This window comes from Amphibalanus amphitrite, unplaced genomic scaffold (assembly GCF_019059575.1).
Source record: "Amphibalanus amphitrite isolate SeventyFive unplaced genomic scaffold, NRLGWU_Aamphi_draft 001112F_arrow, whole genome shotgun sequence".
NCBI lineage: Eukaryota > Metazoa > Arthropoda > Thecostraca > Balanomorpha > Balanidae > Amphibalanus > Amphibalanus amphitrite.
The window spans coordinates 207582-231254 of NW_024882606.1; the positions used below are offsets into that span (position 1 = coordinate 207582).

Sequence of the window (23673 nt, forward strand, 5' to 3'; positions counted from 1 at the left end):
CAAGGCACCCAGTAGCTCCCAGTTCGCTGATCGCTAATTTTCATTTCACAGACATAACGCTCCCGCCACTAGACCACGTCCAACCGCGGCCGCTACCACCACGTATCTAGCCAAAACAGCCGTGTACGTGAATATAAGTATTGTATTGATCCTAGAATCGCAATAATTGTACAAGGACTACAACGTATATACCAACAGCAAGCGGTAAGTGGATACAGGGTGATACAAACCGGCGTTACACGTGCCCCAGTGGTCCTCAACCCGGTCACAACACGTACCGAACACGGGCCGACGAAGGTGACACGGTCCATGACCCGACCGACCGGCGGGCCGGGCCGGGTCACACACCAACCAGAGGCCAGACAGCGTCCACAACACGGGTTATACTCGAACCGACTCACCACGACACCTCTCCGGCGCGACCACCCGGCGCCGGGCACCGTCAGCCCGCGGCCAGTCGCGCCGGCCACCGGACACACCGGCCGGGCACCCGCGCACGCATACAGACCACAACCGAGAATACACCATCACGAACGGCTACTATTTGGTCGGTCGTCATTTCAGAGGATAGCATTTGATCTCGACACACAGCGGCCGGCGGTCGCCCCGTCCGGAACGGGCGACGGCCCAGCCGCAAAAACATAGACGTGTATGTATAATTATACGGGCATTAGGTATGAAAACTGCACACTATCACATAATATGGGGGCACGGGACGAGTGGCGAACGGGTGTGGGGCCGGTCAGAATCATAGGTAACACGCGGCGGCGGCGGTGCGCGGGCCGAAATACGACGAGAGACCGCTCGACGGGCGCGGCCGCGCCGCGGAGGTAGAGAACAGTGTCTTTAGCGCGCAGGAAAGAGCGTTTGGCCTGACCGGGATTGGAGAGAAGAGACAGAAAGAGCGAACAGCGGCCGGGAGAGGGGAGGCTGGCTGATTTGTACTGGGCCCGGTTCGCCAACTTCCAGAGACGTTCAGGGCGGCGCACACAATAAATAACTTCGGACACACTAGCACATCTCACTCACACTCTCTGGGGAGCAGCAGTCGACTGGCGTATCCGCCTCGGACCACCGAGCTCCCACGGTAATCCACGCATAGCTGAGTATGGTAGCCACTTATAGACGCAATGCGTGTACGAAACAACAATCACCATCTTCACGGTACAGCGTGTGTTCATATCACCTCACGGAGAAAACGTCATCCGTCAAACAGTGGTCTGTGAGGCGTCTCGACTCGTCCAGCCACCCACCGTCCGGCGTCTGTCCCGTCAGTTCGTCAGTCCGTCCGCCCGTCAGTCAGTCTTTCCGTCTGTCTGTCGGACTGAACAGTGTCGGTCCCTCTCAGTCTCTCCGTCCGTCAGCGGTCTCCTGTCTATGGCAGCGGGTAAGGCGCATCCGATGAATGAGATCTAGATACAATGAAGGCGGCGGAGGCGGGTGAGGGCGCCGTCACGCGCGCGGCGCGGCGCGGCACGGCCGCCGGACGGCGCGCGGTGGGCGCGCGCCCGCTGCAGCCACTACTGCAGCAGGCACGCGCATGCGCACACGTCCGGCGCCTGCCGTCAGTGGCTCTGGTAGTGGCGCGTGCCGTCGCCCAGGTCCAGCTCGAGCTCGCGCTGCTGTCGCTGCTGGCGCAGGGAGCGCTGCCGCGGCAGGGTGCCCGTGGCCAGCGCCACGTCCGGCATCGTGGAGAGACGGCTATCCTCGGCGGCGCCGCGCAGGTTCAGCGCCTCCAGCTGCCGGGGGGGGAGGGGGGGGGGAGACAGGCGATTATAGTGGAGGTCAGACGGTTACAGTGGAGGTCAAAAGGTCATCAGAAATGTCCGACGGTCGCATAAGGAGTCAGCGACACACAGGGATACTTAGGGCCACTGAGGCCCATAAGCATTAGGCAGGTTATTGAGAAAACACAAGGCGTGAGGCTGATGATATTTCATTTACCTATATTAATAGGAGGAATTTGCCATGATAAAAAGCAATAGGGAAAACAAAAGGAACATTGAAAAGGCTGCAACGATGTCCAAAAGCCACCACAACTCCATCAGCATGAAAGATAATTGCATTAAACTGCTACAAGCTATCACATGAAACGATCACCCACCGAGCTGTATCAGACCAGCTGTTACGCCCTCCCTGACCCCCGCCTCGGCGTTCCACTCACATCCAGTGTGCGGAACTGTGCGGGCTCCGGCTCGGGGAAGGCGATGAGGCAGTGTCGCGGCAGGTCGTTGGTGGAGCGCCACCGGCTGGCGGCCTGCGTCACCGTCAGCTGACCCTCGCTCCGGCGGCTGGCCGCCTGTCACACACGGACACATAGACACACGGTGAGGTGTTACAGAGGAACAGAGACTGAAAATCGTGCCAGGACAGGCTAATTTGTGGCAGCGTCACGCCAAGTGGTTTAACACGTCGGCTTAGGTAATCTGTGGTGTGGTGTAGTGCTAGGTCATCCATTCTTGTTCGGACACCCTCTGTGACACGCGCTGCGTCTGTGACACGCGCTGCACAGACACAAAAAGCTCCAGCCAAAATGGTCAATATTTATCTGAGCCAGACTGCTACAGTTACCCTCTTGTTCCTATTCTGATGACCACCTCATTCTCAACTTACATCTACCATTCAACTTCAGTCCTCATCCAGATGTGACGAGCTCTCAATCCCCATCGTCTACCAACCTGCAGTGCTCGCACCATACAGTCGGGCAGTCCACACTCCCGAACCATTGACCCCTGCCCACACCCACCCACCCCTTTGCTGACCTGCAGTACCCGCACCATGCAGTCGGGCAGTCCGCACTCCCGGACCACGCCTCCCCCCCTAAACTGACCTGCAGTACCCGCACCATACAGTCGGGCAGTCCGTACTCCCGGACCATACACCCTCCCCTCCCCTCTACTGACCTGCAGTACCCGCACCATGCAGTCGGGCAGTCCGTACTCTCTGACCACCTGCAGCCCAATCTGCCGCCGGACGCGGGCCGGTGTCAGCAGCAGACACGTGCTGGCCCGCTGGTACAGGCCCGACGACTGGAGCTCCCGCTGCCGCTGCAGCATCGCAGAGAGGATGTCGGCGCGCGGCGCCACTGAAAAACGAGAGCGGGAGGGGAGGAGACAGGTCAGAGGCAGGCAGCAGGACTACTCCTTGACTAGAGGACAAGCTTTAGTGGTCGTAACAGCAGTCTGTGTACATAGCGTCCGCGTCCACCCACCTATAAATCACGCACAATGTTATAAGTAGCAATGCATCCAACGACGCTCTACGACGCCTGACAGCCGTCGAATGCAATGCTGTGACAAGACACATCCCTCTCAACACTCATCCGACCACCCCGAAGCTGAGCAGGCCGGAACAGCCACCACCTCCCCGCCCAGCTCTGGCACAGCCGGCACATCCCCACTCACCCGGTACGTCTTCCTCTCCTGCCGAGGCGTCTCCGTCGGCTGCCGCCGCTGCCGCCGCCGCCGCCGCCGCCGCGCGCGCCTCGTCATCGACCATGTAGAGCGCGTCGGGGATGTTGGCGGCCACGCTGTGCTGGTAGTGGAACACGCCCGTGCCGTACTCATTGCCCAGGTGGGACTCGAGCATCGCCTGGTGGCCAGAGGGCGGGGTGAGGGTTATGGACGGATTGAGAGGCAAATGCGAAGAGAGACGTGATTTGAGCATTAACCCTATTATTGTTTGTTTATTGGAGCTTTAGGGCGCGCCGACTGCTGGGGTCATTTTGCGCCCATTATTAACCCTATTAGTGACAGGCTCCTAGCTAGTGCCCTATTAGTGGCGGGGGAGCTGTTTACGACCTCCGCCCCCCCCCCCCTTCTTGGTATCTCGAGATCTGATGGGCCGATGTACAAAATTTTAACGCTATTCGGTTCAACTCAACATGATCTACATTTCTATGTAAAAAAATCCGAAAATGTATATGGGGGTATAATCTTTTCTTAACGATGGCATGGCAGATCGCTTTAAACGCACAAATAAATACGGCACGAGACGAGGAGGGTCAAAACGTAAAATAAAGAGTACGTGGATATTTTTAGATGGCCAGTGATGGCCATCTAAAAATGCCCTATTAACCCTAAAGGTATTGATGCCTCACGTAGGCTTTTCATCAAAGCGCTTTAAAGCTAAAGCTATCCGCCTTCATAAAACAGACTACAGTGTGTGTGTGTGTGGGGGGGGGGGGGGGGCTCAGCAAATCGCATACACTTTTTTGAATGCTCAACGCGGCTAAGTTTCTGGACCCATTTTGACGCAATAATTGCCGATCGATGCAGAATGAACCAGAAATGAGCATTTATCATAAAATAAGCATTTTGAAAATCATAAGCGGATGATTTTCCATGATGCTGTGACAGGGCTACGACAAATCTCCCCAGGAACTCATCGGCAACAATGCAAGCACAAAAAAGTCTTTAAAGTGAAAACATTTATTAGAGCATAAACCAACTACCAAACTAAACTAAATATAACAAGAACAGGTGAAGTGGGTGCCTTCTTCCCATGCATTCATAAGCCGACATCATCAGATAAAGTAAAAATCACAGAAATTCCTCCCTCATCCAATAGAGAACTTTGCCCGAGTTGGTAGCATCTTTGTTGCTCCAGGGACTGTGGTGGTACCTGGTGGTGCCTTCATCATACAGCAAAGAGCCCCAGCCGTTATTTGGGTTACTTGTGGTTAGCACTATCGGGCTATTTCCAGCATCAGCATCACGCATGTGCAGCCAGGGCATGCGCTTATGAATGCCGTCGTTCTTATACACCCACTTGTCAAACTTCCTGACGCATATCACCTCCGTTTGGTCCGGGTGCTCTGTCATGAAGCTATAGCGTCGAGGAGCGAACCAGACGCCGCCCCAGCGCTGGCGGCCCTTCTCCGCCTGCGTCTCGATCCGGTAGGCGAACCGGGTGCCGTTGCCCAGGTCTCGGATGTAGTCGGCGTGCCGCAGGATCGAGTAGTTGTCGTCCAGAGACGGAGAGCGCTCCCGCCGGCCGCGCACACTGAGCAGATTCCAGCCGTCGCGGGATTTGGCCGTCAGCAGCAGCGTCCAGCCGCCGCCGTCGTGGCTGAAGTCGCACAGCACCGGCACCGGCATCCCGGTGAACCAGTAGACGCCGTCCTGAGGCGCGCCGCCCTGGTCACGCAGCTGCAGACAGGAGCGGGCGCAGGCGAGCTTCTCCGGCCGCTGGTGGGGAGCCTGGTACGCTGGCAGGGGACTGGGGGACTGGTCACACTCCGGCAGTGACTCCGGCTCCGGCTCCGGCTGCTCCGTCGGCTCCGGGTCTGCCTCCTGGACCGTCTTCAGGTCGTGTTGCATCTCCGACTTTTCTTCGCACGCTCCTCTGACCAGCTCACTCCTGACCGGTTTCCAGGGCGCCTGACACTGACCGGCTGCCGCCCGCAGCTCCAGCAGGTCCAGCCGATGCTGCAGCTGCTCCAGCTGGCTGCTGTCCGCTGCATCTGCCCGCCTCTCCAGCACGCGCTGCACGGCGGCATCCAGCAGCTGCGACAGCTGCTCAGAAGCCGACAGCTGCTCAGAAGCCGACAGCTGCTCAGAAGCCGACAGCTGCTCAGCCGCCACCGGCTGCTCGGTCGAGGACAGCGTCTGCGGCGCGGGCGAGCTGTCCGGTGTGGATGGAACTCCTGCGGCCAGCACCAGTAGCCAGAGGAGGCCGCCGGCCGTAGCGCGACTGGCCACTCCCATGGCGGTCACTGGATAGCGCAGCTGCGAGCGCAGATCTCTGACGGACGCACCGAGACGCAGACCCCCTGGGTTACAGACTGCTACCAGGGTCGCTGGAGCGCGACTAGGGAGTCCTGCAGTACCACCCGGCAGCAGTGTGGGTCTGTCGTTCAACTCTGCCGCTGTCGGCACTGCCACTGCAGTCTGAAGGGCCCACTAAAGGCCCTATGCTTATATAGGGTGACTGCAGACCTTGTTTATTATGGTTAGTTATGGAATGTGGGCTGTTTATAATGTCTTGGTTGTGGACAGAGTGAAGCCATGACGGAATGTTGATAGTATGCGATGTGAAGTGTAAGTGGATTGTGACGATTCTTGTCTCGCTGCTTTCGAACTACTTTTATAAGACACCTTTTGTTGCAGACCTACAGCAGTTTGCTTATAATGAAGGGGTTAAGCCCTTTCTTGAATTGCTCACAGCTCATGTAATACATTATTTGTCGACCTCTCTATATTTTTCTGGGAACCGCCTTGTTTACGTCTTGTGAACATGTGATACCTACAAATATGTTAAAATTTACTGCTATTGCAATTGTTACTTTAACATACCAAGAATCATGATTCAAGAAGTAAACAATCGATGTGTGAAACTACTTCCCAATATTCAGCACCAGCCTATGCTTTTCGAAAATATATAACTTGCAAGTGATGACCAGGACATGTTATAATGAATATGATCGTTCCAAGGCAATCTACATCTGTATCTGTAAATACTACCGAGCCGCTTACCAAATGATACAAGGCGTATCTATTTGAAACCCCCTTTTCGGATGTCTGGATCCGCCTATTATGCAGAGGACAAACGTATAAAAAGAACATGCACAATCACTGTGTATAATGCATATGTTTCACGTTATATGTTTCAGCCGCTGTTCGCAAACAGCATCAGCATCTTAGCTCCAGCTGTTTCAGAGACTATCCAGAAAAAAACCGAAGGGTGGATGAAAACACCCCTCATCTTCCTGCCACTAATAGGGCAAAGCATTGTCTGATTGAATTCATAGCATAATCTTATTATATAGATGATCATGGTTGTTTTATAATTACCTAGCACAATAAATGACAATGAGGACGCCAAAAGCAAGCCAAATAAACCAACCCACCCAATTATCATATCCCAGTAAAAAGTATCAAGTGGCTTTGGAAAGACAATGCGGCTCTTATCGGTCCAGTCGGGTCAGCGACTCTAATCAATTCACTGCGTTTTGACAACACCTGACACAATATCCATCCCGTGCTCGAATGAATAAAGTCCAACAGCATCCACTCACCGCTCTGACTTTGACCTCCTCCACGTAGGGGAGGAAGTAGCGCGGCCGCACGTACTCCCCTCGTTTCCGCTTCCCTCGGAACCAGGAGCGCGCCCTGGAACGAAGGTACGGACAGACACGGTCAGCGGCCGGCTTCCCGGTATAAAGATCACGATCTTCCACAGCCGAGCTGAGAGAACAATGGGTTCTGTATGCTTTGTTTGACTTTAGCCACCTCTAAAGTTGTGGGGGAAATGACCAGTATAATGCAGACGTCTTCACACACGCCGGTAGCTCGATGGATGAAGGGCGGATAATAGCAACAACGATGAAGAATGCCAAAACGCTGACAAATGAATGACAGAATGAACACTGTTAGCAAATTAGAGTTCCTATAGCCACCCAAACATGAACATGAAACTAAAAAAAAAAACGAGACCGCTGAAGTTCCATAAGTTCTTCGACTTTGGGCTCAAGAGTTTGTTCAAGAGTTATTAACCCGCGCCCTGCTGGGGGGGGGGGTGTTTGAACACCCCCCCCCCTTGTGGTTTTTTGCAAATATCTCAAAAACGGCGGCGCGGAGCGCCGCCGTTTTTGGTACACCTTATCATACATCAATTCTACACATGTTGTGAAAATTTCAGACCAAGGTCATTCAAGGTCAGGTCACCAGGTCACTTGAAGTGACCTCACCTCATAAAAAGTTTCAATGTCTGTCATAGCTACACCGAGTGACCGATCGCTTTGAAACTTTCAGCGATTGCTAAGAGCAATAGTATGTACAAAATGTATCTCTCAGAATTTTGATATCGGTGACCTAAGGTCAGGTCAATTTTGCGACCTCCCCATTATAAGTCAATGGGAGAAAATTGAAATGCGCCTCTTTTGGACGAAAGACATTATAAACACTCCCAAACACCGAATTACAAGTGGTTTAGACACACTGAACATGAAACTGGTGTCTGTGACCCTTGTTTATGCCCTGAGGTCATCTTAGGTCACGAATGGTATCTAACAGTTTTTCGCAAATAACTTTTGATAGAGGCATGCTAGAGCGATGAAAACGCCTTAGATGTGTTCAGCTCGACGATACGGATCGACTGATATGCAACATGACCCTTTCCGGTCAGGTCATGACCTTGACCTGAGGTCAAATTTTCAAGTTGACCTTTCAAGGTCAAGTTATAGTTCATTCGATGCGTCTTGACGAGAGAAACACGATGCCGGTAAAAGTAAGCTCGTACAAGGCTTGGGTCAAAAGTTATTGCAGAAAAACCATTTCCGAAAAAATCGGCTATTTTTGCAGTTTTTGCCCCCTGCAGGCAAAACCGTTGAAGTTAGGTCAAATCTGAGAGAATTACTCAGAAAGGGCGTTAATAGGGCTATCGAATGCGCTTTTCCGCGGCGCTGTAGCTCTATTGGTTCCCGAGTTATGCGTTGGCTTCTTGGAAATTTTCGACATTCGACCTGGAAATCGGCGAAATTTTGCCTTCAATGACCTCTGGTGACCTGACCTTTGACCTGACCAAAAAATTGACCGAAGTGATTTCGTCATTATTTTTGACGCTCTTTCGAACGCCGCCTTCCGCGTATCGCTACGTGGCCCAGGAGCCGAGTTACAAGGGGGGGGTGTTCAAACACCCCCCCCCCCCAGCAGGGCGTGGAAATCCAGGACCCCCAGCCGGGCGCGGGTTAACAGTTCAACAACCAACCATGGAGTACGCATACACTGTACAGTCGAGGTCTGTGACCCACCAAATCCAAAATGTTTGAAGAGCGATAATGCAGGGGCCGCAGCTACCAGAACATGCACATTTTCGTCACTGGAGCAAGATTGTCGTAGCTCGACGGTACAAGTGCCACACCAAGGGTGAGAAGCATGCACACTATTAGCAGCGCGCAAGTAAGTCTTTGCGAGCACAACACCCTGCATCCACACTTCACTCCGCCAGCTTCGAACTTCTGTCCTATACATACCCTTGACTCAAAACACTCAAACACCAAGTGTTTATTGAAACCAGCATTCTGTTTCTAAAGTTAGAATAAAACGTCTCAGTCGACCACGGACCGAATGTCAAACTTTGTTCAAAAGCCTGTCACTGGTGTTTTATAGACACACGGGAGCAATCGGAAGCAGCCGTAACCAATCACCCGGGGTTCCCACCTGCGACCAAAGCAGCTACCAGCCGATGGTCTAAGCCGGCACAGTACCTACCTCAATCACCATCCAGCCTTACCACAGCCCAACCTCCCCTCTTCACTCACACTCACTCACTCAGTAACTCACTCACTTACTCAGTCACTCACTCACTCACTCACTCAGTAACTCACTCAGTAACTCACTCAGTAACTCACTCACTCACTCACTCACTCACTCACTCACTCACTCACTCGCACACTCACTCACTCACTCACTCACTCACTCACTCACTCACTCACTCACTCACTCACTCACTCACTCACCCACCCACTCACCCCCTCCCTCCCTCCCTCCCACCTGCTGCTGGTATCCTCTCCGATCATATGGGACGGTGGTATGCTGATGAGGCCTCGCCGGATCGCCGTGGTCACCGTCTCGTGGTCCACGGGCAGCAGGTGCTCGGGTCGCAGGTGGGCCAGCAGGGGCGCCATCACCTCGCGCAGCTCGGCGTCGTTCAGCTCGCGACGCTTCACTCCCTTCTTGGTCACAGAGTGGGCCGTGTGAGACAGCAGGTTTGGCTCTGTGAGGGGAGTGAGTGAGGGGTTAGACGCGGGGTGGGTGATGCAGCTGCTGCCGATGAGAGATGAAGTCTGATCTGCACGAGACTCTGGACTTGGAGGCTGCTGTTAGTGAAGCTCACAGCCGCCGCGGACCGGTGGATGTGTCTGGAATCGTCTATGCACGTGTTACAGTAAATTCAATGAGGTTGTTTAACGATAACTGCTGTTAACGATAACGAACACGTTATGAAATCCAATAGCATATCATCAATGGAAAAGGACGTAAGGAGGTACAGCGTCCAAACGATGCAGAACAAAAAGAGCACCCCTGACATGCATTTTCTTCTCCAAAACAACTCACCAATGAGACACACCAACACACCAGCCAGCCACCATCTCTTCATGTCCTAACCTTTATCGGAATCAACACCAACGCTTCACAAACCAAAACTTCAAGCTGGCACCCTAAATGATAAACAGCCACTAACGAATCTCCAAACACCCCTCCACTCTTTCCGCTTCCTCCCATAGGCGCCCATCGGACATACCTCGCTCCTCCATGCGTTTGACCAGCTGGTGTTCGCTCCAGCGGATGATGCCCTGCAGGATCTCCAGTTCGCTGGCCTGCACAAAGTCTGAGCTGACGGCCGCTGTGAGCTGCGGCAGCGTCAGCTCCGTCAGGGACGGCGTGCAGATGACGGCGCTGAACTCCTCGCTGAGAAACTGCAGCGCCTGTGGGCACACACAGACGGAAGGGATGGGTTAGACGGGGTCGGTGTCTGAGCCAGTCAGTCAGTGTTATACTGAGGAACTGCAGCGCCTGTGGGCACACACAGACGGAAGGGATGGGTTAGACGGGGTGGGAATTTGAGCCAGTCAGTCAGTGTTATACCTACTGAGGAACTGCAGTGCCTGTGGAAATATAGAGGGGCGGGAGGGTTAGACGGGGTGGGAATTTCAGCCAGTCAGTGAGTGAGCGTTCTGCTGAGAAACTGCAGCGCCTGTGAACGCACAGAGGGAAGGGATGGGTTAGACGGGGTGGGAATGGGAATTCGAGCCAGTCAGTCAGTGTTATACAGGGTGTCTCAAAAAAAGTGTCACGGTTTTGAACATCTCCCATTTCCTAACTACATGACCTACATCGTTCAAATTTTCCTGAATTAGTAGCAATAGTATGACATTTTGTGTGGCAGAATTTCAAGTTCTTAGGCAAAATAGTTTTTGCACTGGAACAAAAAATAAAAAATCTCAATTTTGGGTGCTATAGGAGATGGTATACGTCACTGTCTGCCGACGATTTCGGTAAGACTTCGGTTTTTGCTTGTTGCACCCAGCAAAGTGCTCGTCAGTAATTATCTACAACTACCAGTAAAACGCCTTTTGGGCGAAGAACGAGCGAGCGAGATAGTGAGCCCTGCACGTGCTGAAGGGCGAGAGGGTGCTTCCAACGGGCTTGGGCAAAGCACCCTTCTAACCGGTCGCTAGCGGTGTGCCAAATTTGAACGCAATCGGCCCAGCCGTTCCTGAGATCTGGAAGCGGTATTCTGCACGTGCGCACGTGCAAACGGGGTCCAAAATGACTTTTGCACGGCACCCTACTAACTGGTCCCCAACCGTGTACCAAATTTGAGCGCAATCGGTCCAGCCGTTCTCGAGATCTGGAAACGCCCCCTGCACGTGCGCACGTGCAGTAGCACCCTAACCGCAACACATGGGAATGCATTGCCTGGTGGGTGCCTACCTGTATGCCAAGTTTCAGCGAAATCGCCCCAGTAATTACCGAGTTACTGAAATGGGAACAAATTTGGCACCTCTTATTGTTGTATTTTGCACGTGCACTGGGGGTGACCCACATACATCGAGAGTATCGTATTTTGGGTAGAAGGGATGCTGCTACCCTACAAAAATTACCGCAAGTCAATCGCCCAAGCGGCTGCTGAGATATGAGCCTCTCAAAATCACTACTTTTGCAAAACAGCTTGAACACCCTTGACTTTTCACGTGGCACGTGCCACGACGGTCACTGAGATGTATCAAAAGTAGTCAATTACGGGGTAGAAGGGATGGGGCTACCCAACAAAAAAGACCGCAGGCCAATCGGTCCAGTGGTTGCTGAGATATAAGCCTCTCAAAAGCGTTACAGGCCGGGCCGGGCCGGGCCGCTCATACTGAGATTTTTCCGTTATATTGAAAAGACTCACTTCGCTCGCTGCGCTCGCTCGCTCGTAATAAGAAACCAAAAAACGCCATGCAAAACAGACAATGGAATCGCAATCACCCATTAGTCTCAGGACAGCGCGGTTGCCATGCCCGACTCTTCCGTCAAAAGCTGCAGTCGCTGACACCGTGCAAAGGACTTGTGGCACACTGCACATTGCGCACACCCAGAAGTTCTGCATGTTTGAATAGAAACTTTAAAACTGTCCATCAGCTATCCTTTCTTCTCTTTATGTGTTTCGGAACAAAACCGAGTAGAGGATTTTGCCATCAAAGATGCCGTCGACTGTCGAAGCATGGAAACTCGCGTCGTCTGAAAATCAATCAGTGTTGATCGTTGCCCATGTTTGTGGCTGTGTTTCAGCTTGCTGCTGTGCTCCAGATGGCAGTTGTACACGGTGTTCTTAAAAAGGTCTTAAAAGGTTTCAAAAATGTATTGATGAGCTTGTTTCTGGATTCATCAGGCGAAAGGGGCCCAGACTCTTCAGGATCGACGGCAGGCCGTGACGTACCATCTCCTACAGCACGAAAATTGAGCTTTTTTATTTTTTTTGTTCTAGTGTAAAACCCATTCATCCTAGGAACTCGTAATTTTACCACATAAAATGTCAAAACATTGCCACTAAATCTGGAAAATTTGAATGATGTAGGCCTTATGGTTACGAAACGGGAGATGTTCAAAACCGTGACACTTTTTTTTGAGACACCCTGTACCTACTGAGGAACTGCAGTGTCTGTGAAAACATAGATGGGCGAGTGGGTTAGTGGGAATTTCAGCCAGTCAGTCAGTATTTTACAGGGTTAGCTCGAAGGTATCCGATGCGTGTAACATATTAGCTAAGGCCGAAGGCTACGCTAACATGAAAGCTGAATATTTCATTGGGCATTTATGAAAACGTTCGGTTGGAGAAGCTTCCGTCAATATAATGCCGACGATCATGCAGTGCACAAAAACACCTAAGTTTCTTTCACCAAAGACAGTGACTACGAATTATAAAAAATATAGGTATATATTTTGCGTTGAGAGTTAGCCGCAAGTCCGTTTGTAATGCGAATTTAGTTGCTTATGTTTCTCATGGGGTAGTTGTGTTCACAGACAACACCTGCACCACCTAGGCGAGAGTGGGGCACATTCGTGCAAAAAAGGGATAAATCCATATATCTGTTCCTTGGTTGGTGCAAGGGTAAAATTGTTGACTGTATCATGGAAAGGAACTATTGCAGATATTTTTCCTCTTTAAAAGTTTTCCTCTAAAATTATCGCGTCTATTAGAAAAAATGGCTTTTAATAACTCTGAACGATTGCACAAAACTGCTCCAGGTATGGGGCACTTCCGTGCACCCTGCAAAGTTCGAGGAATTACCGGGCAATGGGCATTACCAGAAATTTACCAAAAGAAATTGGCAGGGGTCCATTTCACTCGATTCCCTTCGACAAGAATGCATTGCACAACAAATGTAGAAAGAATTGGCTGGCCAACGTCCGAGAATGTGCCAACTGCCAACTGCCGGCCATCGACCTGCTTCCGTGACCTCGCCAAGGTCGCGTGAATTACTTGTCACGACGTCGCAAGCAGCTGAGACTGAGTCAGGCGAGCGTCATAGAAACCTACTACCTACAGATAAAGTCATAAGTCGCAGAAACTAAAAAAAAATATGCACGAATGTGCCCCTAGGCAGTGCGTGTACGAACCTGCACCACAACGTTATTTGTGATATATTTCAAAATTTCTTGTTGAAAAAATGACACTTTTGCAACAAACAAGTTTGCAGCAGTTCCGTGAATAGAGCGAGCTCCTTCGCCGCCAATTTAAAAAGCTGAACCACATTTCCGAGTCAGGATCACGAAAATGGATGCTATGGAAAAAGTTTGGAAGGTGCACGAGTAATACAACATTGCGTTTTCATCAAGCATGATAGCAGACACAATGTTGTTTTCTACAGTGAACGGGAGGCGGCATTCGGCAATGATAAGACATATTTTTATAATTTACCTCGAGCTCGGGCAGTCACTCGTGTTCCCATAAACTGCTGAAAACGAATGTGCCCCATGCAAGAAAGTGCCCCACTCTCCCCTACTTTACCCACACACACGCATCAACCCACCCTCGCACCCAACGTTTCCATCCCATCGCGCCAAACACCCTTCCTCATCCCACACCACACCCAGTTGGCAGTCCCCTCGCTCTCACTCCTGGCATGCCTTACTCACTTGTCTGTGGACCCACTGCGACCCGTGCGGTTCGGCCGACCAGCGCAGGATACGCGGCAGGCTCTCCACACAGAGCGCCTCCAGGATCAGATCCTCGCTGGCCTGGGTCAGCACGTCCAGCTCCACGAACCGACCGATCTGGTACAGTTCGATGGCCTCGTCCACCAGACTGATGGGTCGGCACACGCTGGGCTCGGTGCTGCTGTGTAGGATCAGACTCAGATCCACCGTGTCCATGTACATGATCCGCAGAAGCACGTAGGCGTACCGGCGGGGCAGCACCGACTCATCCAGCTCAATACGGATCGGCGCCTTGCCTCGCGCTCGCTCTCCTCCCGCCTCGGTGAGCTTCATCCGTCGGTCGATGAACGCTTTGAAGAACGGACTGCGCGCGCTTAACACGGCCTTGTGGCAGGGCAGCTCGAAGCTGTGCGGGTGCGCGTCGCCGCCGGAGCCGGCCGGTCGGAACACGAGCAGGGCGTCGGCCAGGTCAGCCGTCTCCAGCAGGTACTTCATGTCGCGCTCGAGCGGCGCCGGCGCGCCGAACTCGGCCTCCAGCTGGACGAGGATGTCGAGCTGGCGGCGCCGGCCGGCGCCGGTCGTCAGCAGGCCCGAGCAGTTGAGCTCGCCGCAGTAGAGGTACTGCAGCAGGGCGTTCAGCAGCTCCGGATCGACCCCGGCCGTGCGGATCCGCACTGGCACCGGCGCGCCCGGCCGCGGCTGGTCCTTCAGCAGCTTACGGAAGTAGGGGCAGCGCGCTGACAGGATGGACCTGGGGACGCACAGGGTAGTTCAATGACACTCATCGACATTCAGCGAACTCAGCGACACTCAGAAGTTCAGAACACCAAATCAATCCGACCCAATAATCAGTCAACAGCCAGCTCAGTAAAATAAGGACCCATAGCGCGCTTACAACCATAGGCAAATTGACTCCAGAGAAACTCAGCTTCAAAAGAAACAATTCAAAGCATAATTCCAGCCAATCCTCTTACCACAATCCACCATCCCTGTCACCCAGCTTATGCACAGCAGTGCACACTGCCATATTGTGCACACTCCTCTCACCTGTGCACTGAGAACACGCAGCCCTGGTACACCAGGTCCACATCGGCGCAGTACCGGCTCTGGTAGAGCTCGCACAGGTCCTGCTGACACGAGGAGGCCAGCGGGCGCGCGGCCGCCGCCGCCGCCGTCAGCTCCTTCATCAGACCGAGCGCTCGGTACTCCTCGTTGAGCGCGCGCACGTCCCGCGCCGGCCAGTCGCAGATGTACTCACGGATCACCTGGGAGGAGCGGCACATAAGGGGTCAAATGTAAGTCACGGAGAGCAGGCACATCACGTCCCGCGCCGGCCAGTCGTAGTTGTGCTCACGGATCACCTAAGCGGAGAGCACACACACGTGCAGGGTCACAGAGAGAAGTAGAGAGTGGGCCAAGGGACAGATGAAAAACAGCTATGCCGAAAGGCGAGCTTTGGGATACAAAACAAATGCAATTGAAGATATGACCGACAGGGCCCCTGTGTCAGAAAAATAGCGTATCATACAGAGTAGAGTAGATGGCACTGGCTAAGGAGCTCTGCGGAATGCTTTTAGTTAAGGACACCTAACAAACAAATTTCAAGACACAAAGGTGGTTTACTTGTAGGCCTACATTCTCACCACACAAAAAAAAAATCTCAAACACCTCCGCTTCCTTTAGAAAACTCTATGGCTGCCACATCTACCCATCTGGGAAACCCGTCTTATTCCCGTTCCCGATCAACCGCATGCAAATCAAGTCACCGATTTGACTTGCAGAGCCGCCGACCGGTCACCAAACGGAGAGCCCGGTCCCGTATTGTGGGCGCGCGTGACACCGGGCCGTGTTACACGTCAGGCGGTGTCCCATTGCTGGCCACCCACCAACTGGACGAGACTGGTCGACCAGGGGACGGACGCTGAGGGTGCAGTGAACTTATGGTGTGATAGGGTGAAAAGGAGTGGTTATAGAGGAGTATTGTGATTCAGAGATTCAGCGAAGGAGGAATAGAGGGTATTGCGGGGAGTACTTGACCTACATGAGTAGATGTAGTGCAACCCCGGGGAATCCACTGTTCAAGATAAGGAAGTAGTGCAACTGGTGGGTGCCAAAAGGTGTATAACGATGGGGTTTATTTAGCGGGTGTAGACGCACGGATGTGACTGTCAGAGCACACCGAGCCAGTGAGGCCATTCCCACCTTGGCATGGTCCTGCGTTTTGTGGTGCCTCCGCCGCCGGCCAAGGCGCCGCCTCAGCGTGGCGAACCCACCAATCTTCTTCTTGTCTCGACTGAAACAGAGGTCAACAATTGTCAGCGTCCGTCGGCATGCAACATTGGTAACCGCTCGGTCAGACGGGGCGGGGGTCAGCGGTGCTTCTCGGGGTCTATTTTAAGAACGATCGACGTCGTAGAGTGTGGATTACAAACGAGTGTTTAACAGCATAACAAACCACTCCACGGAACGACTAGACGACCCGAGAGGATACATTTCATCGCTCGGCGAAAACTACCCCCTCGTCCGACCGCACGGGTTTGGATGCGATCCAACCTGTCAGTTTCTAGCCTCGAGTCCCACTCTGAATACGCAGTACGCGTCTGGCCGGCCGCACGGGGCGGAGAACACAGTGCCAGCCTCGGAACAGTGTCGGTGCCAGACACGGTCGAGCTGGCGCGCCGACCGAACCGCCATCCAACCATCTCGCCATTCGCCAAACGGTCCGTCTGACCTCGACACAAACACAACACGGAGCGGGCATTATACCGCATTCCGTCTGTCCTACACAAATAGAACATGGACCGGGCATTCTACCGCGACCAGCCTGACCCCCACTAACACACATAACCGGACAGCGAATTCTATCTCAGCGTGGATATCGAACACAGGTCAATTTTACCCAGAGGTATTGTCTGTGGTCGTTTTCTCTACACGCGATGTACATTTTTCACTTGACAGATGCCTCGACAGTGTAAGTGACAAAAAAAAAAAATCAGGAGGCACTTTGTATGGCAGGTGACAATCCGACTGTGGTTTTATGTTGTCCAGTAATTCAGCCAACTTTTAGCACAGCTTAGCACCTTTTACGAAAAGTTCCTAGCTTAGCCAAGACATTATCCATACTACGCATTGAACCAATCTCTGAACTACTTCCTCTACTTCTCTCTACTAACACTATCACTTTAAATTTCACGCCTGACTTACAATTTTACCGAGTCTGCAAACCCGACTTATCATATGAGTCTAAAAACTTGAAAAACACTTGCCCTATCGTATCAGTGCACATGATAGAGATAGCGCAATCTGGGCGAGTGCGGCTACTGCGGCGAACTCTGCCTCTCTCTGCCATGTAACCCTCGCGTCCCATTCCATCTCTATTCCCTCCCGTCTGCCCCGTTACACACCTGTGCCGTTTCTGGTAGGCGGGCGTCAGGACGCTGCCGCTGGCGCTCGCCTTGACGTGGTACTGGGGCGCGTACGGCCCCGAGGCTGCTGCTGCGGCGGAGAGCTGCCCGTGCTGCAGGTGCAGACCCGAGGGCACAGAGCTGGGCGCCTGACCCATGGCGGCCGGCCGGTCACAGCGCGCTCAGATCGGCAGCATCGCCGCGACGCTGCGGGCAGGGGGAGAGAGGTCAGATAGGGAAGTCAGGTCACGGTGCTCAGATCGGCAGCATCGCCGCGACGCTGCGGGCAGGGCGAGGGGAGGGTCACGGTCAGATGGGGACGTATAGCCATCATAACGCTGAAGAATAGGCGATAATTATGTTATAGCCACGGTCAGATAGGGATGAAGCTATCATAGCGCTAAAGGATAGGCGAAGGTTATGTTATATCCACGATCAGATAGGGATGAAGCTATCATAGCGCTAAAGAATAGGTGAAGGTTATGCTATATCACGGTCAGATAGGGACGTGGGTATCATAACACTGACGATGGGTGAGGGCTAGATTACAGTCACTTGGTGAGTATCGCAGGGGTAGAGGCAAAGACAAGGACAGGGCCATGAAGTGAGTCACTGACAAAATACATGAATCTAATCAAGACAGAAGAGGTGCCACGTCATACAGCTCATAGCAGCGCTCCAAACCCCGTACTACATCACTTGAGATGCTGATCCCGATTCACGCATAAATAAAGCACAATGCCAAAATCAGCAGAACGTCGGACAGACACGAAGGCGAGCAATTCTCTCGGGGTCACGTCCAGCAGACTGTGTCGGGCCGGCCATCGGACCAGAACCGGCACAGAGTCAGTGTCGCCAGACGCCAGCCGTGCCGGTACGGTACCACCAGATCAGCGTGATAATCCCCGGCGCCGCCACACATAAAACAGCCGAGCCACATAACCCGCAGTGCCGACCTCGCAAACTCACGGCCAGAGCAGCGCGGCGCGGTTGCACCGCCAAATTTACAAACTTACAGCAGCTTGTAACGCAATAAAGCAACAGAGCGGCCCAGTGTTGGCAAATGTTACACATAAGAACTATGTGACGTAGAATTGTTCACATATGTAATGTATTTCACTGTACTTAACTACAATTGAGCAACTGTGTTATTCCCTTGTGAAATAAAAAAAATCAGACAAATATACATTCCACTTTCAAGCATACCACAGTTTTACAATGACCTGTTGTGCGGTACTGGAAAGCTTTGTTCATTGCGAAAACTTCCGCCTGAGCGCACCGATGCGTAAAACGAGTCTTCAAAGTGTTACAAACGGGGACGGACAGGCACGTAGGCGCACACTAAGTACATGCCAGAGCGGATGAGCGGAATTGCGCCGCCAGAGGGTTGAAAAACAGTACGCGTTACCATTAATACAAAACGAGCCCATCCGTTGCATTAACCAAACACCGTGTGTCCGGCAAACGTGGGTGGTCAAGTCAAAACCTCTCCGAGACCACGTCTTAAATCAAGCACGTCTATCTTCTCGAGTGCGTTGTCCAATCTGCCTGCCACGCGCGCCATACATCAGCCCAACACATCCAAGGCGAGTCATCTGTCAACGATCTAAAACTAGACCGGCGGCCAAACGGTCGACACGCACGCATCCAGCCCCGTGTCAAAACAGTCGCGGTCACAGCCACCGGCCGCTGGTTCCGCTAACTCTAGATTGTCGCAGTCGTACCCAGAATCCCCTGGGAACAAAGCGGCCTCACACCAACCATGTTAACCATATGTGCGCCACAAATGGTCAGGTACCTATGGGAACCTGGCTCCCAGACGTGCGAGTGAGATTCTAAGAGGGCCAGTGTTCACAGTCACGGGCGCCCTGCCAGACAACAGTTTCACTGGGGGCCCGGCGCTAATCGTCGTCCGTTATTTACGCGTCACGACACGGGCCAAAATCGATGACCGTCGCTCGTGGGCGGACGGTCATTTAGCGCCGGCCGACGGACGACGGCCGCCGGGGTCACGAGTCCAACACCCAGTCCGGCGACTCGGTCACACAGCTACGGGCAGAGGGGAGTCCCCAACGGAGGTTCTACCGGATAAATCACGCTGTAGGCGGGTGGTAGGACGACAGCCGGGCTAATAGGGGCACTGCTAAGGACGACCAGTCAACATCTACGCAGCATGACCGTGTAACCTTCGAACTCCAGCATACTTAGAAAAATCTGGAGGTGAAGTCACAAATAACAGATGACTGCCTCGTTCCCCCGTTGTCTGCGTGGGCGGGGGCGCGTGGGTGGGGATGGGAATGATGGGGCGGGTGGCGAGGGGAGCGGGGTGGGTGTTGGCACCCTCCCCGGTCATCAGCTCAGTCACTGTCGATAGATAGCGGCGACCCCGGCGTCTCGGCACCCCTCCTCTCCCCCGTCCCCACCGACGACCGGCCGGATAATACCGGCACGGCGGCGGGGGAATAACGCCTCAGCCAGCGTACAGGGTCGCGGTCACTGCGGAGTGACGATACTGACAAAGGTCACACTGCGGAGTAACAATACTGGCAAAGGTCACACTGTGGAGTACAACCACGGTCTGGAGAAACTACACAGTCCGGACTAAAGACAGAGTCCGGGAAGGGCCACAGTTACTGCGGAGTCACAATACTGACCTCGGTTACACTGCGGGCTAACAGTTCAGGGTCCGGAGAACAGCACGGTCACACTGCGGAGTAACATCACGGTCCGGGGTAACGCCACAGTCACACCGCAGAGTAACACCTCAGTCCGGGGTAACACCACGACAGGAGTAAGGTCACAGTCACACTGGCCACGGCGGCGTCGTCACAACTCCGCTACTCCCCGGCTGGTCGGACTGCCGCGCCGCGCGCCGCACCGAAAGTATCTCCGGGAGCCGAGGCATTCACGCTGTGACACTGACGGCACTTCTATGGACTTATGATGACAGCTGAGCACCCCGCGGCAGCTTCATCGAAAGTCGGACATTCTTTTACGATCGCGCGTTACATAGACGTCAAACTATCGCGACAAAACATGATGAAGTGAAAGTATCGCGCAATAACACACATCCTGGTGATACCTGGCCAATATCGACCATCAGTTAGAGAGTCAGCGGACCGGCCGAGCCTCTCCCATATTAACGTCACAGGTAACATACGATCGCCAAATGTCGCGCACCGCCATCCAAAACTCACCACTTATCACTCACCACCCATCACATATCTCATCCTCACCCCAGCATCGCACACATACACTCAGGGACATTAATCACAGGTGCCCTTCCCGCCGTCACACACACTCGAACACACCTGACACAGTCGTCAGCACACACCCAGCTGTCAAAACAGGCACCACCCTCGCCGGGCAGCGGTCGCTAAGTGAAGCCACACCGCGACTTCTGCGGGCACCGCTGAGTAGTCCAACGGACCCGCCGCAGTTCTATCGGCACAAATCCCCCAGAATGGGAGCACTCGGGGGTGTGCCGCGCTATCGGGGGGGGGGGGGACGACACAGATACATATCTGTCCCACCGGCGGCCGCACGGTGCATCGCGCGTGTGGCTACCGGTTCTGTAAGGTGCGGGCAGGCATTAGCATATAGCGATCAGGGAAAAAGAGACGATGTTGCCTTATGATCTGCAGCAGGATTACAGTTTTTCCTCTAACCTCAGCAGGGTTCTCACTTGCGATATGTGGTCAATATGTATCAATGATCGAATATCGTCTGTCGTTCAAGAAAGAGCTTAAATATAGAAATTAGTGGGATGCAGTCTGCAGAAAGCAGTTTTTGATTCAAAACAAAGTGAAATAGAGATAAACAGATATACCTATTAAACAAAAAAGCACATAAGAGCACAAGAGTATTCTCCACAGCATAGTGACTGATGCAGGGCTGCAGAATCATAAACACATCACAAGAGGTGATCTAATTGTTTGTTTGTTTATTGGGGCTGAGGGGCGTGCAGCACCTGGAATGATTTAACCATACTGAAATAGACAGCTGTTTTTAGAAATCCCTCACTAAAAGCTGATATTTAAAATCAAACAAGAAATATAATTTTGTAAGCACTGAATTGAGAGTGGCACATAACTACAAGAAATGTAGGTTGACAGCTAACATTGATATTCTTGAACCCCCTCCCAGGTATGCACTGTGCAGTGTGCAATATCATTGGGCATATATTCAAGCTATCAGAAAATCAAAATAGGTCAGTTACACAGCTCCTACAGCTAATAGAGGGCTGTTGGTAATTTTCACTACGTATCTAATGGAGCACCTAATTATCATGGTACCTACACACTCTGAAATTGCTACAGAGCTATGGCCAAATTACAGTGGACCATGCCCATCAAAAACTTTGGTAAATCACAAGAAATAAGTGAGTTCCAACGAATAAAATACTGAGGCTGATATGCTAGGATGTCTATTTACATCTATGGTACAATTTGGTGCACTATTTGGTAAAAATTTCTAAAAATTATTGATGGTGAGGAATAGGATCTCCCCAGCACCAGTGCTTAAGTCTACATTAGTCAATGTGGCTCAACATCTCTGCTGCAAACCATGCACAATGTCTGTGCCATGTGCATAAGCTAGAGTGAGAGTCAGACTGCAAGCAATGGTGGTAGAGTCAACAAACTGTACAGTCCACAGCAGAAGTAATAGGGGTTTCAGTCATGGGTATGTCCTGCTTCTGAAGCTTAGGAACGATTAGCCAGACTACAATGAAACTTTGAATGTAGCTTATATGTATTGTCACCCTTGCAGCTGCAACTTTAGCTATTGACATCTTCTTTTCGATCACTCCTCATTAAACAATCGCCAGTCAAAGCCAACCATTGAGATTGTAAAACCCTACATTACTTTAGCGGTGGGCTGTACCAGCATTTAGGAAAAACATGTAAGCCAACACTAGCCAGGCTGACAATCAGCACTAGCCAGCACAAAAATCCACACTTCTATAAATATATAATGATAAAGTTGTTGTGAATGGGCCACCTACCTACTACCTGTTCTTATCTGAGGCAGTCTCCAAAACAATGAAAGGGATAAGGATGCCTTATCTAAGACAGTGCCTTGTCAGGACTAAAGTCCCACACTCAAAGTCCAAAGGCTCCTCAAAATTAAGATAAAATGAATCAATTGTAATCATTGACATCCATGGTTGCATCCAAACCTCTGCACAAAACCACACTGCAGAAAATCTGAACTCCTTGATCAAACATTGGCCTGTTAGATAAAATCTTGTTGAAGTTGATGCACTTTGCTATTTAAAATGAGGGTAGGACGGGTAGGTTAGGTACTTAATAACTTGAGGTTACTATGCAGTAGATAACAACAACAGGATGCATCAATAAGTTATTCTTTAAAAAAAGAAGATAGAAACAACACTGCTTTGCTTTCATTCAAGGCACAACCGTACTGCCAATGGGCATTGAGTCATGTCCTGCGTCATGTGTTATATTGACCTCCTTGCTTCCTACTGTCTGCAGCCTTTCTGATATGCCTTTCATGTGGGGCCCATGTCCCACAAGCAAAGTGGCCTCTTATCCTGATATCCAACTAAGCCAATAATATTAAAATTTGGGTTGGTAGGTACCTACCAAACCATTTTTGATGTGTGTTGGTATTTCAGATGAGTAACCATTAATCATGTAGTGGTGCTTAACTGGACATTTTTAATACAGTTCTTGAATGCAACATAAATGATTTAACACAAAACGGCTGGTGCTGCGACTTAATCTGTGAAGCACAACCATTCCAACTTGAACTGAGAAAAAACACTTTTCAACCCCTTCACTGAATTATTTGAAAATTCTTAGTTTATCATTTCTATTTCTTACTCTTCATAAAAACGGCAGCAAGCATTTTCGAATATTCCCATGGAAATTAACAAAATCAAAGTGAAATGCAGAGTGAGAGAAAGGCACAAAACACTGCAGTCAACAACCACACGTAACCCCAATGGACTGCTCCTCTATCTCCTTACCTCGTAGAAAATTCAATGAATTTTTAAATCTAGGCTTGAAAATTATCGAAAAGTTGCCTAATAATGCACAAAACACCAAAAAACACCACCAATTCAACCAGCTTCCATACAACACACTTCCCGTCCTATC

General features: G+C 51.8%; 1 protein-coding gene across 1 annotated transcript; it reads right to left on the reverse strand.

The window, feature by feature from the left end:
• Positions 1-124: 124 nt before the first annotated feature.
• On the reverse strand, positions 125-23673 carry LOC122370235 (BTB/POZ domain-containing protein 7-like). Its single transcript, XM_043345660.1, has 12 exons — positions 23544-23673; positions 17552-17758; positions 16350-16440; positions 15195-15412; positions 14127-14898; positions 10246-10429; positions 9495-9717; positions 7019-7112; positions 3405-3591; positions 2904-3085; positions 2165-2299; positions 125-1739 (listed from the first exon to the last, which is right to left on the reverse strand). The coding sequence occupies exons 2-12, from the start codon at positions 17707-17709 to the stop codon at positions 1566-1568; spliced, it is 2418 nt and encodes an 805-aa protein (XP_043201595.1). The 5' UTR covers positions 17710-17758; positions 23544-23673; the 3' UTR covers positions 125-1565.